The 19,547-nt window shown below is 38.0% G+C and overlaps 1 protein-coding gene and 1 long non-coding RNA gene across 7 annotated transcripts in view; one reads left to right on the top strand and one right to left on the bottom strand.

Moving 5' to 3' along the window:
- RWDD4 (RWD domain containing 4) overlaps positions 1-19,547 on the top strand; it is a 44,518-nt gene that overhangs the window by 12,879 nt on the left and 12,092 nt on the right. Inside the window, exon 7 of one of the 6 annotated variants that reach the window (XM_079141867.1) lies at positions 2,580-4,371. The exons of the other annotated variants lie outside the window; for them this stretch is intronic. Within the exon in view, the coding sequence (XP_078997993.1) occupies positions 2,580-2,612 (33 nt within the window). The 3' untranslated portion in view covers positions 2,613-4,371. Of the gene's footprint in view, positions 1-2,579; positions 4,372-19,547 lie in introns of those variants that run through there. 6 annotated transcript variants of the gene reach the window in all.
- On the bottom strand, positions 3,621-17,708 carry LOC306662337. The gene is made up of 2 exons (XR_013764088.1): positions 15,860-17,708; positions 3,621-10,705 (listed from the first exon to the last, which is right to left on the bottom strand). It is a non-coding gene; the product is annotated as an uncharacterized lncRNA (long non-coding RNA).

Genomic DNA, 19,547 nt, shown 5'->3' with positions numbered 1-19,547 from the left:
TCCGTTTTTTACTAGAAATCACTTTAGTTTGTTTGTTTATTTATTTTTAAGGACAGACTGTACATGTAGTTGCCCATCATTAGCAAAAAGGATTTTTTGGATTTGTTGTTTAAAATTGTTTACCTTCTTCTTTTAAGTTTTATGCTAACCTCTCTCACATTTGTCTTGCACACAATTTAGCTTCAATATGTTAAATGATATTTAACACAATAAGTTAGTTCTCTTTGTAGGATTTCATGAAATAAGTTTTGCATAGCAGTTAGTGCCACAACTACTGTAAGTATTTAAGAGCAAAGATTAGGACTTTAGTGAGGACCTACAAACATGAATAAATTACAAACAGCACATTCATATTTTAAAATCAGTTCTTTGGTCCATGAAATGTGTTTTCTATAGAAACCATTTAAAATAATCTTTGTATGTCTACATGTATTAAAAAAACATTATGTAAGAGTAGGGAGCCATGAGGGTGCAAACAGAATAAAGATATTCAGTATTTCTTTCTCCCTTCCTGGGCAAGAGGCCAGCCCCATAGACATTTCTGTTAGGATGAAGCTACAGTGACATTGTCTCATTACCTTTCCACTGATGCTTGAGGGATATTTCATGTTATCCTACAGGTACCTGTATGTACCTCACCATCTGAACACATTCTCTTCTCAACATGCTCTGTGCTCCAGAATGATCTGGCTTCTCAGTCAGATGCTGTTTTCCTAGTGCAGCAGATCTTAGCTGAAAGTGAGAAGAAAAATAATCAGATTGACCTAAAAAGGGAGTGATAGTGTTCCTCCTTCCCTAGCTCCGAAAGTTGTTTTATTTAAGAGTCCCTGATAATATAAATAAAATTCCAAGTTTAAAAAAAAAAAAAATAAAAGTAAAATAATCCAATAATCCTGGGATGTGGGAAAATAATTTTTTATTGATGCATTATGATTATATATAATGGGATTCATTGCAATATATTTGTAAATGCACATAACCTAATTTGATCAGTTTCATTTCATAGTACCTCTTCCTGGGAAAAGATATTTTTGAGCCAGTTACCCATTAGACACAGTTTGTTCCCAGAATCTGCTATCCTTAGTGGTTTACAGGTGTAGTCTTTAGACCTGTGAGGTTCCTGAGGCCATAGCAGGTGTTATATACGGTCAGAACTACTTGCATCACAACTCCAAGATGTTGTTTGGATTCATTTTCTCCTGAGTGTGCAGTAGCATTTGGAGCATCTGCACGAACTATGATGATGCCTTTACTAATGCTCTATTGAAGCACTGACAGAACATGTGCTTTTTATATTCTTGTGTCTTCCAAAAATGTCTAGGGTAGTAGGTTTGGAATCTAACAGGATGCTCCTGGTATTTCTGTGTCTTGTTTTTCATACCTGTTTTACTGCAGAAGCAGCTTTGTGAGACTCTCCAACTGTCTTCTATTGAGCTAGATAATAAAGAGATTTGTAAAAATGTAAAATCCAGCCCCATTCTTCAATATTGTTTGGTTTTTTTTAGAAACTAGTTTTAGTTCCTTAAAAAATATTACTGGGTTATCATATAGTGGTTTGATTTTTATTTTTACATGAATGAAACTACAGTTTTGATTTCAAATGCAGTAAGTAAAAACCCACATTTTTTGAAAAAGAAGAAAAGCCTCTTTAGGGGCCTCAGTGATTATGTGAAGAGTTTCAAAGTGTTGAGAATCACTACTCTTAGAAGTTTCTCCTTTTCGCAGCTTCCCATCTTCTCAAGACTCATTGGGTGCTTTGCTGTTTTTCATTGACTAGATGGTTATTCTAATCAAAATTATCTTTATATTGATAGAGAATTTTCTGTGCCTCACCCCCAAATTTACCAGAGATTAATAGGAAAGAATTATAATTTAAGATATTTTAATGATGTTTTTGAAATTATACTTTAAGAATTCTTTTTTTTAATGTTAACTCTTATTAAGTGGTTTTGGAATTTTGTTTATTTATTTTAAGAATTTTCTGTCTGTTGGGCTGAGGTTGCAGCTCAGTGGTAGAGCATGGGTAAAGCCCTGTGTTCAGTCCTGAGCACTGCCCCCCCACCCAAAAAAAGAAGAATTTATTGTCTGTATAGAAAACAAAAACAGAATGTCATTTGTTTTATAAATGACCCCTTCCTATTTGTATAATCTTTGTTCTAATTTATTTCTTGGGAAGCTCTAAGGGATATTTTTTCTACTTGTTCTGTTGAGGTTATATGCTTTTGTTAAGGATTTTTTTAAAAAGTATTTTTAGTTGTAGATGGACATAATACCTTTGTTTTGTTTATTCAGTTTATTTTTAATTTTTATTTTTTTTTTATGTGGTGCTGAGGATCAAACCCTGTGCGTCAGGCGTGCCAGGCAAGCGCTCTATGACACTGAGCCACAACCCCTGCCTGAGGACATGTTTTTAACCTGTTTGAAGTAGCTAAGCCTATGATAAAAGCCATAAATATTTTAAAATTCAAGTTACTTGAACCTTGCTGCCTGTTTGTTGGAAATTGAGTGTAAATAATGACTGATACACTATGATTGCTTAAACTTGTTGCATATTTCTTTTTTATCTTTTTTTTTAATAGTTAAGCAAAACTGGCTCTAAAGATGATGAATAGCACTTGGAATTTGAGACAAGGAAAAAACATCCTTTAAAAAGTAAACTGAGTTCAACATCTTTCATTAACTATTTTCTGGTATTGAGGTGACTTTTTATAAGATACAGGGGTTTTGTATGTTTCTTACATTAAAAATTGTTGTCAGTGGGAAGTTCATGAAGAGATCTGGTTGTATTACATTATTTTCACAAACTTGCCTTAATAAAAGGTGAAAATGTTACTGTTTAATATACTTCATGAAGCCTATTGAGCTTTATAAATGGACAAACATGGGAAATAATAATCAGTGTTAATTTATATGATCTTATTGTAGTGGATATGAGCCCTTTTCAAACTGTCATCCCAGTAGAGCAGAATTTTACTTGTACAGTTGTTCCATAGCATGATCCATATTAATTGGCTTCCCATCTTAAAGTCTTCATCTCTTCTTTTGCTTAATCACTGAAGCATAAATTGCTTCAGAGAAATTTAAATACCAGTATTTGAACTTTTTATGAAACTCTTTGTAGTTCCTTTTTTATTTTTCAATGATGAACTGTTTCCCTTTAATAAATTGATAATCTATTTATACTTTTCTCTTGATTTGGGTCAGGGGTTTGATCATGAGAACTTTCAATGATATATGTAATAGGAGAATATAAAAACAAACCTGCCAAATACATTAGAGAGCATTTGAATAAATGCTGACTCTTATTTAAAACATTTCTCTTTGCTGCATATACTAGGATGGGAATAAAAGATGCCTTAATATTTAATTTTTGTACTGTTGGAGACAATGATTTTAAATAAATTTCTATTTATCTGCTATTGTGGTGTTTTAGTTGTTAGATAACTGAAGTCTTTAAGTGGGTTCAACATAAAACCACATTTCAGGTCTTGTTATTTTTATAGTGTCTTCAAATATCCAAACGTATTTCTCAACCTCTGCATCTTTTTAATAATATACATAGAAGTCTTTCAAATGCCGAACTGTTAAACATGCTTGATTTTTTTAAATCATTAGTAGAGGAAACTATTGGTATAGCTTTACTAGGAAAAGTTATTGGTGTTATGTGTGATTTACGGTGATTTCGTATATGCTCCCCAGCTTTAAGTACACTTAAGACTACTGCCATTTATCTGAAAGGGTGGTTTGTTAGAATGTGAAGTTATTCTGTGGGTGTAAAGAATAATTAACTTCTAAAGAAATCACCTTAGCATAAGAGCAACTTGAGATGTTTCCATGATTTTTACAAAGTTAACTTTGGCATCAGTTAAATCATTTGAAGTATGAACTAAGTATAATTATAATGAGTTTAATCTCATTTCAAAAGTGGAATCACATTTGTTTCTTGAATTAACATCAAAATTGAGGACCACTAGAATTTGACAGCGTTTGTTTTCAGGGTTGTGTATGTATAGTTTTTGTTGTTAAGTAGATTTGTTTGCTCATTTAAAAAAATTTGGTAGTGGAAAAAAATACTTTGTTTTGCTTTGAAGGTTCTGAAATTTTTCATGCTTATTGTGGTTCATAGATTACAAAGAATAATGCTAGTTAAATGCCAATGAACTCTTTTTACTCTTTTTATATGACATGTACAAATTTCTGGGGGTGATGGTGGCAGTGCTGCCTCTTATTACCTTATGTGAAACACTTGAACACTTTCATCAGTATTGCCATCATCTGTGTAACACTCCCAGTATATTTTCTCAAAGTCTGTTTACTTAAAAATGTGTGGAATGACATAACTAATAAGCAATAAAGTCTGAATTACAATGACTTTTCTACATGTTTTATTTCACATCACTTTAGAGAGAATTACCGATTTCATAAATCTGCATAACCTTATGGTATGAGCTATTCCCTCTATTGTAAATTATGCAAATTGTAGAATTAAAAAATGTTTTTCAGGGCTGGGGTTGCAGCTCACTGGTAGAGCACCTACCAAGTATGCACACGCACTAGGTTTAATCCCATTACTACAAAAAAGGTTTTCAGATAAACTCTGAAGTCTTATCCATAGACAAAAACAAATTAAAGGGAGTTGCAAACTGGAGGTTAAGGACAGCTTTAATTTTCACAGCATCAGGGTCCAAAAGACTGGAGATGAAGTCCAGGTTCAGCCCAGTGTAAGGGGTCCCACATAGGCAGGGTGCATGCACACTCACAAACACTGACTTACTTGTGACTGAGTCCCGTCTCCCAGTGAAGGCCCAAGAAGGAATTCTTGTCTTGAACTCTAGTTCTACATGGAGAGGTAAATTATAAGTATACACATAAATATATACTCCTCTGAAAATTTGTACTCAGAGTTACTTCATATATGAATTTCAGCCCAAATTCCTCCCCATATGGGTGCTCTAAATAAAACGAACAAACAACAACAACAACAACAAAAAACCCTCAAACCAAGATTTTACTTTAATATCAACTGGCACAAAAGAACACATACCTGCTTTTGAAAAAGAACCTACTTTAAACCTAAAGAAGTCCCACATAGGCACTCACTCAGTCATATAATTCACAAGCAAGGCAGCATGAGATCCAACAAAGCAACATAAAAACGAACTCTAGTTGAATCAGAGCCCCAAGGATATATTATTATTATCCAGACTCTTAAGCATTTTAAGTAAGAAACAATAAACTATTAAAAATCATCAAGCATATTAGAACAAAAACCAAACAGGACTTACCAAAATGAAAAATAGGATAATTGAAATTTAAGTTACAGGTAAAGACAAATACTGTTTACATGGATTTTACTTACATGAAGAGCTGAAGGGACCAACTTAAGAGGCAGTGCCAGAATAAATAAATAATAGCAATAATTTCTTGCCGATGAGAACCAAAAATAAGAAAATTGCTTTCATTTTCCCACCATTTCTAGAGGAATCATTTGCTTAAATCTGTCTTCTAAAATAAATTGTCTTAATAGACTCATGGTGGTGATAAAATAGGAAACGTTTCCACCCCTGCCCCTTTTCCTTTTGTTCCTACTGGCATCTGGGAGGTTGGAAGTTATCTTGCATGTTTTTCTGCAACCTTTTTGGGCTATATGTCCTTTTTGGGGCCCATTAGGAAACTTCTTGATATTTTAAGGAACAAAGCATGGCTAAACTCCTTCTTTTATTACTACAAGGGATTGCAATTAGAAAAGGAGGACACTGTCCATGGGGTAAAGAAGATGCAGAATAATAACATTTTGCTTCATATTAGGTAATGAGAAATTTACCTTGGGGCTGAGGGTGTGGCTCAGTGAAGCCCCGGGTTCAATCCTTGCACCCAAAAACAAAAATTCAGAAGGAAAAAATGAACCTTGAAAGTTGTAATATGAGTTGTAGGGTACAGGAGGCAAGGAGGAAGGAGGTGGATGTGGTGAGCCTTAACTCTGCCTAGACCGAAGTTTCCTTTGAAGTCCTCTAGCACTACATTCTGCCACTGCTTGGTGACGCTGAATGGCATGTATTTGTTTTTACAGAGGACAGTAAGCATTCTGAGTCCTTTGTGATCAATCTCATTTGTGAAGGAACACAGTTAAACTTGGACCCCTGGAACCTGCGGAGATTTTCATCTCTCTGAGTCTTCTTCAATGAAAGCACACACTTTCAAGGCTGCATTCTTTTCACTGTTTTGTATTCTTAAAAGTCACATTTTGTCAAATGTCTACCTAATAGTATGATTTTTTTAAAAACAAATTGAAATTAAAAACTGTTGAACACCCACCACACACCTTGTCTGTTTTTCAAAGATCACTCAATCTAAAATTTTTCAGTTTGCCATTCACTTAAAAGCAAATACTCCTTACCTTCCAGGGGCAGCTCAGAAGTTGAATTTTAAATTGATTGATGTTAGTTCTTTTGTTTAAAATGCCCATGATAACTGAGAAGCCATGGAGTTTTAGGGTTATAAGAATGTCCATCTGCTGAAAGAAATGCTTTATTCCCACAACATGCTGACAAGTGCCATCTGTTCAATTTGTGAGTTTCAATGTCTTTCTATCATAAGTTTTAAAAATGCTTTAAGTTTTTATTAAAGTCATATGCAAGTTTTAGAAGTCAAGTAGTTCCACGAGTTTAGTATAAAAATATTCCCTTCCCTGCCACACCCTTCTTACCCCAATTTGCACCCCAGGTAGGTAACTACTTTAAACCAGTTTTTGCTTAGACTCACCTACAGACCCTGGAAGGTAGCCTACTGCTGGGTGTGGCCTCATCTGCCAGTGTTCCTTCTTCCTGGTAGCCATTATTCTGGCTATTTTCTGTTCATGCAATACTGCCCCTCGTAACCACATGGTAAACACCTCCAGATCTTGGTCTTTGTTTTTCACTATGAGGTGGAAAACCTTGTAGAGAGTTTTTGAGCAGAGTGGTGAGACCATCTGACTTTTGAATGGTTTATTCTGCGTTCGCATTAAGAACAGGCTGAAGCAAGAGGAAAGGCAGAGGCCAGTTATGGAGGAAGTGGGTGAAAAATGATGGTAGCTTGATTAGAGTGGGAGGTGGAGTGGGAGATAAGTGGTCATATTCTGGAAATATACTGAAGGAACTGCTGGCAGGATTTGCTAATTTTCGGACAGAAGGCCTCAAAGGTGACTCCAGTGTTTTGAGCCACAGCAACTGAAAAAGACACCTGATAAAGGCTAATTCTCCTTAAATTGTCCCATAAGTTTAAGATAATCTCAGTAAAATTGCAACTGGATTTTGAAGAGAAGGAAGAGCTGATTCCAGAATTCTTAAGCAAAACGGAGTATACTGTAATAGCCAAGAAACGTACTGCAAAAGAAGGGTTACGAGGTGAATATCTGCCTGTTAATACGTATTTCTAGCAACAAGAACTGAAGTGATATGGTACTGACACCTGCTCAGATTAATGAAATAGAATAGAACCCAGAAATAGACCAAATATGTGTGGTGTGGGAATTTAATAGATATCTCTGTAGAAAATACTTCTTAAAGAAGTGCTATAGGCTAACTAGATAGCCATAAAAAAAAAAAAAAGGAGATTTACTCCTATCTCAAACTCGATGTCATAGTAATTTCCAGAGAGATGAAAACAACTGAATAGAAAATGTTGGAAATTTCTTAAATGTATGGTTTCAGAACTACACAAAACTGGGAAGCCTTATGGAAAATGCCAACTACGTCTGATGACGTTTAAAACATAAAAAATACAAAAAATTGTGCATGGGAAAATTTGCATGAATGGCAAACTAAGAAAAAGTACTTTCAGTGTACACACATATACAAAGCTCATGGACATTAAGAAAACTAAGCAAAGTGTCAATTGCATAAGAAAAAATACAAATGACTTAAATGAAAAGATATGCAACTCATATGATAAATTAAAATTGCATCAAAATTCCACTTCGCTTCCCTAAGAATGGCAAAGACTGAATATTTTTGTGTCATTTTTGGAGACATTAGCAAACAGGTGCTCCCTCACAAAGCTGTTCAGAGTGTAAATTGATACAACCTTTATGAAGGGCAATTTAGTCATATTTGCGAAAATCACAAAGACTTTTGGTTTAGAAATCCCACCTCCGAATTGTTCCTACTTCTATTTTTGTCTGTGTATAAAATGATCCATGTACCGAGTTAGTGTTTTGTCTCACAACTTGCCCATAATTATCAGAAGTTTTAGGTATATTCCAGGTGAAAGGGCCCAGATTAGCTATGGAATCAAAGCAAGGCCGTGTGGTAGAGTGAAAAGAGCATTTACATCAGAGTAAACCAGAACATATTATCATGTATGCATTGCCACATTACTTATACGAATTTAAGAAAATAATATCACTCAGCCTCTGCTCACCCATAGGGAAAGGAACTGTCCTGTTACTGCTTGCTATAAAAGGTGCTAAACCTCACCAGGCATGCTGACACAGGCCTGTAATCCCAGCAATGTAGTAAGGCTGAGGCAGGAGGATCAGAAATTCAAGGCCTGCCTGGGCAACTTAGCAAGAGTTTGTCACAAAATAAAAAATAGAAAGGGGCTGGGGAGGTAGCTCAGTGGTGGAGTTTCTCTGGGTTCAATCCCCAGTGTTGGGGGGGCAGTGGCAAAACTGTCATCTGCACCATCCCATAGGGCTTGGGACTCAGGGGACTGACTCTATCGTACTAAACTGCTATAGTTTGCTGTCCCCAGAGTAATAAACTGCTTCACTCTATCCACTTAGTCTCATCCCCTTGAGCAGCTATGGCAATGTGGCAGGTCAGTCTGTGTGACCTGCCATCTCCATTGGAGTCTTGTTAATTCTTGCTATCCTCTGTTAACCTGGATTCTTCCCATGACAGGAATAATAGTACCCTAAATTACAGGTCATTATGAAGATTAGATAAAATGTTTGTAAAGAACCTAACACTATAATGATTACAGAGTAGGCACCAGTAGTTGCTATTTTTAAAATAAATGCCTTTGTCACCTTTATTCTTTAACTCAGATGTTATTGAATATCAGTATCAGTTGTTTCCCAGTTTATAGATTCTTGGCTATCATTTCACATAGACATCTAAAATAGAGAAAAATACACTTTCTAAATCTGTGGTTTTTTTTTTTTTTTTTTTAAACTGGTTCACAACCATTAGTGGAAATAAATTCAATTTTGTAGGTTTACAGCAGCATCTTTTTATATGAACAGAACAGAATACAACAAATCAGATTGCAATACACATTCTAAGAGTAGCTACTGTTAGTGAAACGTTTTCAACTTGTTTTTGAGTGTGTGATTGTTTGAAGTACTGGGTTGTGTATAAAATCTACTGTGAGTTCTATTAAAAGCATATTGAAAACTACTTTTCTACATCCTAAGTTGCTGCTTGACTTGAATATGTGTGTGGATTTCAGTAGAATCAGATCAGATGATCTTGCATGTAACCAGAACACTACTTAGATTGAACGAAAGGAGGCAGAAAGTCAGTGGGAGTGACTCACAAATCAGCCAGCCAGTGTCTCCAGAGAGTTTTATCCCTGCACCAAACCATCTATCAGTGTTGAAGTACTGTAGAGTTTAGTCTGAGATTCAAACAAACAAACAAAAAAACCTACAAATGGATTCTTCCAAATTTTATTTTTTAATATGAAGCAAAGTCATGCATTTTGTTGAGGACTTCCATTTCTTTCCAAAGCTGCAGAACTTATTGTACCCTGTTTCCCACTTGAGTTGTACCTCTGAGTCATTCTAGCCACATCATGCTTTAGGCAGGAAACCTCCTTTACTACTGTGTTGAGTCACTAATTAAAAACAAAAATATACTCAATTTCTGCATCCACATTGAGATTCTTTAAGCAAAAGGAGAAACATCATTCAGAAACAATTGATAATCAGTTAAAATTTCTCTCATCTTTCTAAATTGCACCAACTCATTTCCTTTTTCGTATTCAGTGGATTTTCTTTTTATTAAAAAAAATGCTGAGTGACACTCAGTAGGAAAGACCTGTCAGGTGTCTCCACTTGGCAGGCCAGATCTGACTATGAAATAAATACTTGAACTTGTACCCAAGACTGACTCCACAGACTCCTGCTCCTCTTTCTCAGGCCATTGGGCCAAGGCAATTTCCCTAGCAATTTTCTTAGCTCCTCTCCCTGCTGGGAACTATAATGTTCTGATCTTCATTGATTGACTGAACAGAGTTTGGTTTCTTCCAGAATTTACTGTTTAGATCAGTAATAGAAAATCTGTGAGTACTTATGTCAATATTCTGGTGAGCAGTCATTAATTGGAAATGTGGAGCGCTATCATAGACTTTCCAGGTAAAACTACCAAGGGTAGAAGTGAGTTTTCCAGTCCAGCTTTGCATCAGGAATCAGAATAGTTGGCCTTTATTTCAGCAAAGGTTTCTGACTGACAGTTTATAGGAGGTGAGCCTCACAGACAGCCTCAGACTACATAGAAATGGGGAGAAAGACAGTCAGAAAAGTCTTAAGGAGTATCAGAGCAGATTATTCTCTTTCCTGATCCTGGGCACAGTTTGTCCTTTGTCCCACTCTCAACTAGACATATTTATCCAGTTCCTGTGTTCCTCATCTTCCTCAAAATAGGGCTCAAGGACTGGGGTGTGGCTCAGTAGTAGAGTACTTCCCTAGCTGGCCAGAGGCCCTGGGTTCAATCCCTAGCACCTGGTTTTCAAGATGGCGGCCTAGAGGGTGGCTGCATTTCATGTTGCTCCGGGACTCAGGATTCAAAAGAGGAGATATTGAGACGCTTGGGACCAACTCAAAGCAGCCGGGTGACTCTCACCCCCTGGGGATGCATCCCGGATGGGACCGTGGTCCCGGAACGCAGGAAACTTTGTGAAATAGAGCTGCCGGCGAGACGCCCCTCCCCCCGCTGGAGCAGTGAACTCGGACAGCTGGGAGCGCCGTAAAGGAGGCCGCTCGGCACAGCGCTGGGACTCGGAGCAGCCACTGGGGCTCCGGCGGCTGCCCAGGGGAAGAGTGGCGAGGAGAGCTGTGTGGACTCAGGACACCGGGGCCTGCCCTGAGGAGGAGGAGGAGGAGCGTGGCCACTTGGATTCGGAGTGACTGCACCAGAACCACAGGCGGTTGCCAGAGGAGAAGCCGCGCGGCGAGCTGTTTGGACTCAGAACGACGCTTCTGAACCCCGGGGCCTGCCCTGAGGACGAGGAGGAGGAAGAGGAGCGCAGCCGCTTGGATTCGGGGTGACTACACCAGACTACAAGCGGTTGCCAGAGAAGGGGCTGCGTGGCGAGCTGTTTGGACTCAGACCACTTCTGAACCCCGGGGCCTGCCCGGAGGACTAGGAGGAGGAGGAGGAGGAGCGCAGCGGGTCGTTTGGACTCGCAGTGACTGCATTAGCGCTCCAGGCGGCTGCTCAGAGGAGAAGGCAAGTGGTGAGTTGTTTGGACTTAAAGGGACAGCTCCTGAACACAGGGGGGCTGCCTGGAGGAGAAGCGTGGTGGGACGCTTGGTCTTGAGTACCCGCACCAGAGCTCCGGGCGGTTGCCCAGAGGACCCGTGCAGCGAGTCACGTGGATTCAGAGCCACTCAGAGCGACCGCTCCTGAACACCCCGGGGGTTATCTGGAGAAGGAGGAGGAACGGGGAGGGTCACTTCGACTCGGAGTGATTGATTGCCCAGGGCTACGGGTGGTTGGTGGGAGGAGGAGGCACGAAGTGAGTTTCTTGGACTCCTAGTGACCCCACCGGAATACTGGGTGGCTGTCCGGAGGAAGAGGCATGTGGCGGGTCTCTGGGATTCAGAGCGATTGTACAGGGCCCCAGGTGGCTGCTCAGAGGAGGGGCCGCATAGCCAGGCTATTAGGCGCAGAGACTCACCTCATAGAAAAAGATACCCGTAGACTAAAGGTGAAAGGATGGGGAAAAACATACCATGCACATGGACTCAGCAAAAAAGCTGGAGTATCCATCCTCATTTCAGGTAATGTGGACTTCAAGCCAAAGTTAGTCAGAAGGGATAAAGAAGGTCATTTCATACTGCATAAGGGAAGCATAAATCAGCAAGACATAACAATCATAAACGTCTATGCCCCAAACAGTGGCTCATCCATGTATGTCAAACAAATCCTTCTCAATTTCAGAAACCAAATAGACCATAACACAATAATACTAGGTGATTTTAACACGCCTCTCTCACCACTGGACAGATCTTCCAGACAAAAATTGAACAAAGAAACCATAGATCTCAATAACACAATCAATAATTTAGACTTAACGGACATTTATAGAATATACCATCCAACCAAGAGCGAATACACTTTCTTCTCAGCAGCACATGGATCCTTCTCTAAAATAGACCATATATTATGCCACAAAGCTAATGTTAGCAAATACAAGAAGATAGAGACACTACCATGTATTCTATCAGATCATAATGGATTGAAGTTAGAAATAAATGAAAGAGTAAAACACAGAAACTATTCCAACATCTGGAGATTAAACAATATGCTATTATATGATGAATGGATAACAGAAGATATTAGGAAGGAAATTAAAAAATTCTTAGAGGTAAATGAGAACAAAGAAACATCATATCAAAATCTCTGGGACACTATGAAAGCAGTACTTAGAGGGAAATTTATTTCATGGAGCGCATTTAATAAAAGAAGTAAAACTCAACAAATAAACAACCTAACACTACAGCTCAAAGCCCTAGAAAAAGAAGAACAGAACAGCACCAAAAGTAGTAGAAGACAGGAAATAGTTAAACTCAGAGCTGAAATCAATGAAATTGAAACAAAAGAAACAATACAAAAAATTGACAAAATAAATAGTTGGTTCTTCGAAAAAATAAACAAAATTGATAAACCTTTAGCCACACTAACAAAGAGAAGACGAGAGAAAACCCAAATCACTAAAATTCGGAATGAACAAGGAAATATCACAACAGACAGGATTGAAATACAAAACATAATTAGAAGCTATTTTGAAAATCTATACTCCAACAAAATAGAAAATTTTGAAGGCATCAACAGGTTTCTAGAGACATATGAATTGCCTAAACTGAACGAGGAGGACATAAACAATTTAAATAGACCAATTTCAAGTACTGAAATAGAAGAAGTCATCAAAAGCCTACCAACAAAGAAAAGTCCGGGACCAGATGGGTTCTCAGCCGAGTTCTACAAAACCTTTAAAGAAGAGCTCATTCCAATACTTCTCAAAGTATTCCATAAAATAGAAGAGGAGGGAACCCTCCCAAAATCATTCTATGAAGCCAATATCACCCTGATACCTAAACCAGACAGAGACTCATCAAGGAAAGAAAATTTCAGACCAATATCCTTAATGAACATCGACGCAAAAATTCTCAACAAAATTTTAGCAAATCGCATACAAAAACATATTAAAAGGATAGTGCACCATGATCAAGTGGGTTTCATCCCAGGGATGCAAGGTTGGTTCAACATCAGGAAATCAATAAACATAATTCACCATATCAATAGACTTAAAGTCAAGAATCACATGATTATTTCAATAGATGCAGAAAAAGCATTTGATAAAATACAGCACCCCTTCATGTTCAAAACACTAGAAAAAATAGGGATAGTGGGAACATTCCTTAACATTGTAAAGGCCATTTATGCTAAGCCCATGGCTAATATCATTCTAAATGGTGAAAAACTGAAAGCATTCCCCCTAAAAACTGGAACAAGGCAGGGATGCCCTCTTTCACCACTTCTATTCAACATCGTTCTTGAGACTCTGGCCAGAGCAATTAGACAAACCAAAGAGATTAAAGGGATACAAATTGGAAAAGAAGAACTCAAACTATCCCTATTTGCTGATGACATGATTATATATTTAGAGGAACCTGGAAATTCCACCAGAAAACTCTTAGAACTCATAAGTGAATTCAGTAAAGTAGCAGGTTACAAGATCAATGCCCATAAATCCAACGCATTTTTATACATAAATGATGAATCTTCAGAAAGAGAAATTAGGAAAACTACCCCATTCACAATAGCCTCGAAAAAAATAAAATACTTGGGAATCAATCTCACAAAAGAGGTGAAAGACCTCTACAATGAGAACTATACAACACTAAAGAAAGAAATTAAAGAACACCTTAGAAGATGGAAAGATCTTCCATGTTCTTGGATAGGAAGAATTAATATTGTCAAAATGGCCATACTACCTAAAGTGCTATACAAATTCAATGCAATTCCAATTAAAATCCCAATGATGTACCTTACAGAAATAGAGCAAGCAATTATGAAATTCATCTGGAAGAATAAGAAACCCAGAATAGCTAAAGCAATCCTTAGCAGGAAGAGTGAAACAGGGGGTATTGCAATACCAGATTTTCAACTCTACTACAAAGCAATAGTAACAAAAACGGCATGGTATTGGTACCAAAATAGAAAGGTAGATCAATGATATAGAATAGAGGACACGGACACAAACCCAAATAAATACAATTTTCTCATACTAGACAAAGGGGCCAAAAATATGCAATGGAGAAAAGATAGCCTCTTCAACAAATGGTGCTGGGAGAATTGGAAATCCATATGCAACCGAATGAAACTAAACCCATATCTCTCACCATGCACGAAACTCAACTCAAAATGGATTAAGGACCTCGGAATCAGACCAGAGACCCTGCAGATTATAGAAGAAAAAGTAGGTCCAAATCTTCACCTTGTTGGTCTAGGTTCAGACTTCCTTAACAGGACTCCCATAGCACAAGAAATAAAAGCTAGAATCAACCACTGGGATAGATTCAAACTAAAAAGCTTTCTCTCAGCAAAGGAAACTATAAGCAATGCGAAGAAAGAGCCTACAGAGTGGGAGAATATCTTTGCCAATCATACTTCAGATAGAGCACTAATCTCCAGAATCTATAAAGAACTCAAAAAACTTTACTCCAAGAATTCAAATAATCCAGTCGACAAATGGGCTAAGGAAATGAATAGACACTTCACAGAAGAAGATCTACAAGCAATCAACAAACATATGGAAAAATGTTCAACATCTCTAGTAATAAGAGAAATGCAAATCAAAACCACCCTAAGATTCCATCTCACCCCAATTAGAATGGCGATTATCAAGAATACGAGCAACAACAGGTGTTGGCGAGGATGTGGGGAGAAAGGTACACTCATACATTGCTGGTGGGGCTGCAAATTAGTGCAGCCACTCTGGAAAGCAGTGTGGAGATTCCTTAGAAAACTTGGAATGGACCCGCCATTTGACCCAGCTATCCCACTCCTTGGCCTATACCCAAAGGGCTTAAAATCAGCATACTACAGAGACACAGCCACATCAATGTTCATAGCTGCTCAATTCACAATAGCCAGACTGTGGAACCAACCTAGATGCCCTTCAATTGATGAGTGGATAAAGAAACTGTGGTATATATATACAATGGAATATTACTCAGCCATAAAGAATGATAAAATTATGGCATTTGCAGGCAAATGGATGAAATTGGAGAATATCATGCTAAGTGAGATAAGCCAATCTCAAAAAGCCAAAGGATGAATGATATCGCTAATAAGTGGAGGATGACACATAATGGGGGGGAGGGAAGGGTTAGTGTTAGGGTTAGAGTTAGGGTTAGGGAGGGGGGCAAGTATGGAGGAAGGAAGTACTGTATAGAGGGTAAAGAGGGGTGGGAGGGGTGGGGGGAAGGGAAAAAATAACAGAATGAATCAAACAACATTACTCTATGTAAATTTATGATTACACAAATGGTATGCCTTTACGCCATGTACAAACAGAGAAACAACATGTATCCCATTTGTTTACAATAAAAAAAAAAATGAAAAAAAAAAAAAAAAATCCCTAGCACCTGCTCCCAGCCTAAAATGGCTCAAGAGCTATACCGTCCTATAAGCCTCATTCACCCCCAATCTAAACAAAAACACAATAAATGTATTATCCTATTCCTCCAAGCCGCTATAACTCAAAAGACATAAAAATGTAAGCTTGCAAATACATGGAAATGTAGTAGTACAACATTCATCCGCAGTTGTAAGGTTTGGTCTGGCCCTCCTTAGAACCAATGGTATGGAAGTCAATTTGACAAGACTCTGAAACAGATGCTCTGCCTTTTTAACTCAGAGCTTAGCAGCTGTAAAATTTGAATTTGTAACTGTCACCTTGTGTTAGAGAATCAGATTGTAGCAGGGGCAGAATGTCTAAAAGCCTACAGGGGCCCGGGCAGTCACAAAAGTGAATAAAATAGGTTGGAACTAGCAAAAACACCACCACAAAGCCCTGAGCAATGACAACCTCCTACTCAGCCTCTGAGTCAGAGATGATGGGGAATGATGGGAAACAGGCGAACTGCAGGGTTCAAAGTCAGCAGCTGTTATTTGACTCTACTCTGTTGTTGCTATGGAAGAAGTAAGGAGCAGGATTACTGGATCTTCTGAACAGAAGTCAAAAGTTTATGTTTTTATGTAGACTGAACTAAATTTTACACATTGATACTCATTTTTTTTTTTTAATGGATCAAACAAAATATGGTCATGGGCTAGATTCGTGAGTTTGTGGCACACCATGACCCAGCAAAGCAAGGCCACGATGTGTGCTTGCATCTTGCAAAGAGGCCTCAGGTGAGGGCTAAAATCCATGGCACAATGCATGTCCAAGCTGTGTGCCCAGGCCTGAAACTGGAAGAAGAAGGAAAACTTTTTCCAAGTTAGTTCGTCAAAAGAAGGGTTCCCTTTTCCTGATTGACACAAAAGTGCCCATGTGTTCCAGCAACTGTCCTGCAGAAAAGACAAAGTCCATGATAATAAAATTCAGCCTAAATGCCAACATGATATTAATTTCTTTGATTCTGAGCATAACTTTGTATCTATGCAAGCTATTATGGTGAAAACCAAGTTAAAGTACGTTTGCTTATAATTACAACTTACAGTAACATTTATGAAGGAATGAACAGGGTTTGATGAGACAGATTGACAGGAAGAAACCCTCTTGTTTGGCAGTAGCCAATGAAGGGTAAAGTACTTTCCAAGAAGAGGGAAATTTGTGCCTTTAGCCACGCTCTGGATCACCCATCCCTGCTTTAGGAAGTCCCCTTTTTAGGTCCTGAGCTACAAAGGGGTGAGGAGGAAGTTACCCAGAGCTAGTAAATACACCTGTTGTTTTGATTGTCATTAGTAGGTACTAGTGATTTGCCCAAGACCACTTATCTACTTTAGTTTCTTGTCTTACAGTTTTGAATTTGCCCTGCGTGTGTGTTTGTGTGTGTGTGTGTGTGTGTGTGTGTGTATGTGCACGCGTGGGTGTTGTGTGTATTTGATCTAAAAAAAATCATAAAGAGTGTCTTCAAAAAATAATGGTATTTATTTTAGAGTAGCAGTGCATTGCAATAGAAATACATTCTAAACTATGAGCATATTCAAAGAAGTTAAGGCAAGAGACATTTTTAAACACAAAAATGGAAAAGATTATATCACATATTGTGAAACAATAATCATTGGCCACAATAATTACTAGCCAGATTGGTACCAGACAGCTTGCTGGACAGATGTCCACAGATAAGTATTGCGGTGGCCTCCATGCAGGCTTGTATCACATATATCTTTTATTATAGTTACTACTAGGCAAACATGCATAAGAACCCTTCCTTCATAACTTCCATCCTTATTCACTTCCTTTGGTTAGGTTTGACACAAACAACTCCATTTTTATTTTAACAATTTTCAGAATTTTGTACAATAGATACATACATATAGATTGATATATATATGTATATATGTATATCTAGATAAATAGATAATTATTTTTTTCTCTAAGGAACAATAAGGTGTGTGGGGGAAGTTAATCAATTGTCCTACTACTTTAATATTTGTTAAAGTGACTTCCTAATAATTTTTTCCCCCTAACCTAGAAACCTCTTCCCTTACCTGATCTGGTTCTTCTCTGATATCATACATGATAAAAATGTAATGGGTTCAAAAATATTAATTTCAAGAAAAACACTCTTTGCTAAAATCTTCCTTTTTAATTATCTGTTTCCACAAGCCAATTTGGGATGATAGCAATATAATATGGACTGGTATTTCTTTTCAAGACTATTTAACTTTCACCTTGAGAGTTGTTAGCTCTTTACTGAGGAGATCTCTGTGCAGAACTGGAATGAGCTCCTGCCCTTTCTGATTTTCCCCTTCCCAGGGGCTACCGTTGACACTCTGGCTGTGGAGACACTGCCTAGGTTCCACTCTCCACTCTGCCTCTTTGTAAACTGGCAGACATAAGTGCGCTGAGCACTTCTGTGCTCCAGTTTCCCCAACTGCAAAATGGGAGTAGTAGCCTGACTATCGCCCTGGTGGGGTTGTCCACCAAACAAGTTAGAAGGTGAAAGATACAGAGAACAGGACCTGGACTAGAGAGATGCTGAACATAGAGATGCTGCTGCATATGCCCACAGAAGATTTGTAGCAGATGAAGATAAACAACAGAAGTACCTATACTAGGGAAATACAGGACTCATAGAACCAATGGGCACATAGAAAACAGAATTTTCTATAGAGTTCTATCTAGTTATAATAGCTGAAAAGTTAGCTCTGAGCTTCCTGGAGATCACATTGGAAAAGGAAACAGTTACATACCTTTAACAGACAAAAAGAGAAACTGCACAGTCTATGGGTCGGGGGCAGGGGGAGGTCGGGGAATCAAAGTTTTTATAGCTTTTAACTCTGTGAGAATTTGCGCATGTTAAATTTCATAATGGAGATTCAAGAAGTTTAAATCTCTCACAACAGTAATGAGTTTCATGAGGTTATTTCTGTTATGAACTTTTACTTGAAAATAATTTCAGACCTATAGAAAAATTGCAAAAAATGGGACAAGGAAGTCCCCCAGGTTCTTCACTTAGATTCCCCAAATGTAATGTCTGTTCTGTTGTTACCATATATTTACTTTTTCATCCTCCTCTGTCTCTGTCCCTGGCCCCTCTCTCCCAATCTCTATTCTCTCTACATGCATGTATACATATTTCTGAACCATAATTGGGGACATCAATGTTCCTTTATTCCTAAATAGTTCAGTGTGTGTTTCCTAAAAGCTAGGGTATTCTCTTGCATAACCACAGAATAATAATCAAAATCAGGAAATTAGCATTGATAAAGTACCATTTCCTAATAAATCAACCTTTCAGATTCTACCATTTTTCTCAAATGCGTTTTATGACAGATGGAAAAAATTCTGCTCTAGTATCTTATCCTAGCATCAGACTTGCACTTTATTATCGCATCTCTTTGATCTTTAATCTGGAACACTGCTTCAGTGTTCCTTTGTCTGGTAAGACCTTGACATTTTGGAACAGAACAAGCCAGATATTTTGTAGGAGGTCCCTTGATTTTGTCTTGTTCAAATGTTTCCTCATGATTTGATGAGCCCCTACTATTTTGGTAGGAATATCTTAGAAGTGACACTCTGTCTTCAGTGCATCCCATCAGGAGGCACCTGATCTTGTCTCTTCCCTTTACTGGTGCTGTTAACCTAACCCTTGGTTAAGATAG

The sequence above is a fragment of the Sciurus vulgaris genome (assembly GCF_902686455.1).
Source record: "Sciurus vulgaris genome assembly, chromosome: 5".
In the NCBI taxonomy this organism is placed as follows: domain Eukaryota; kingdom Metazoa; phylum Chordata; class Mammalia; order Rodentia; family Sciuridae; genus Sciurus; species Sciurus vulgaris.
This window is presented reverse-complemented; position numbering and strand designations above follow the sequence as displayed.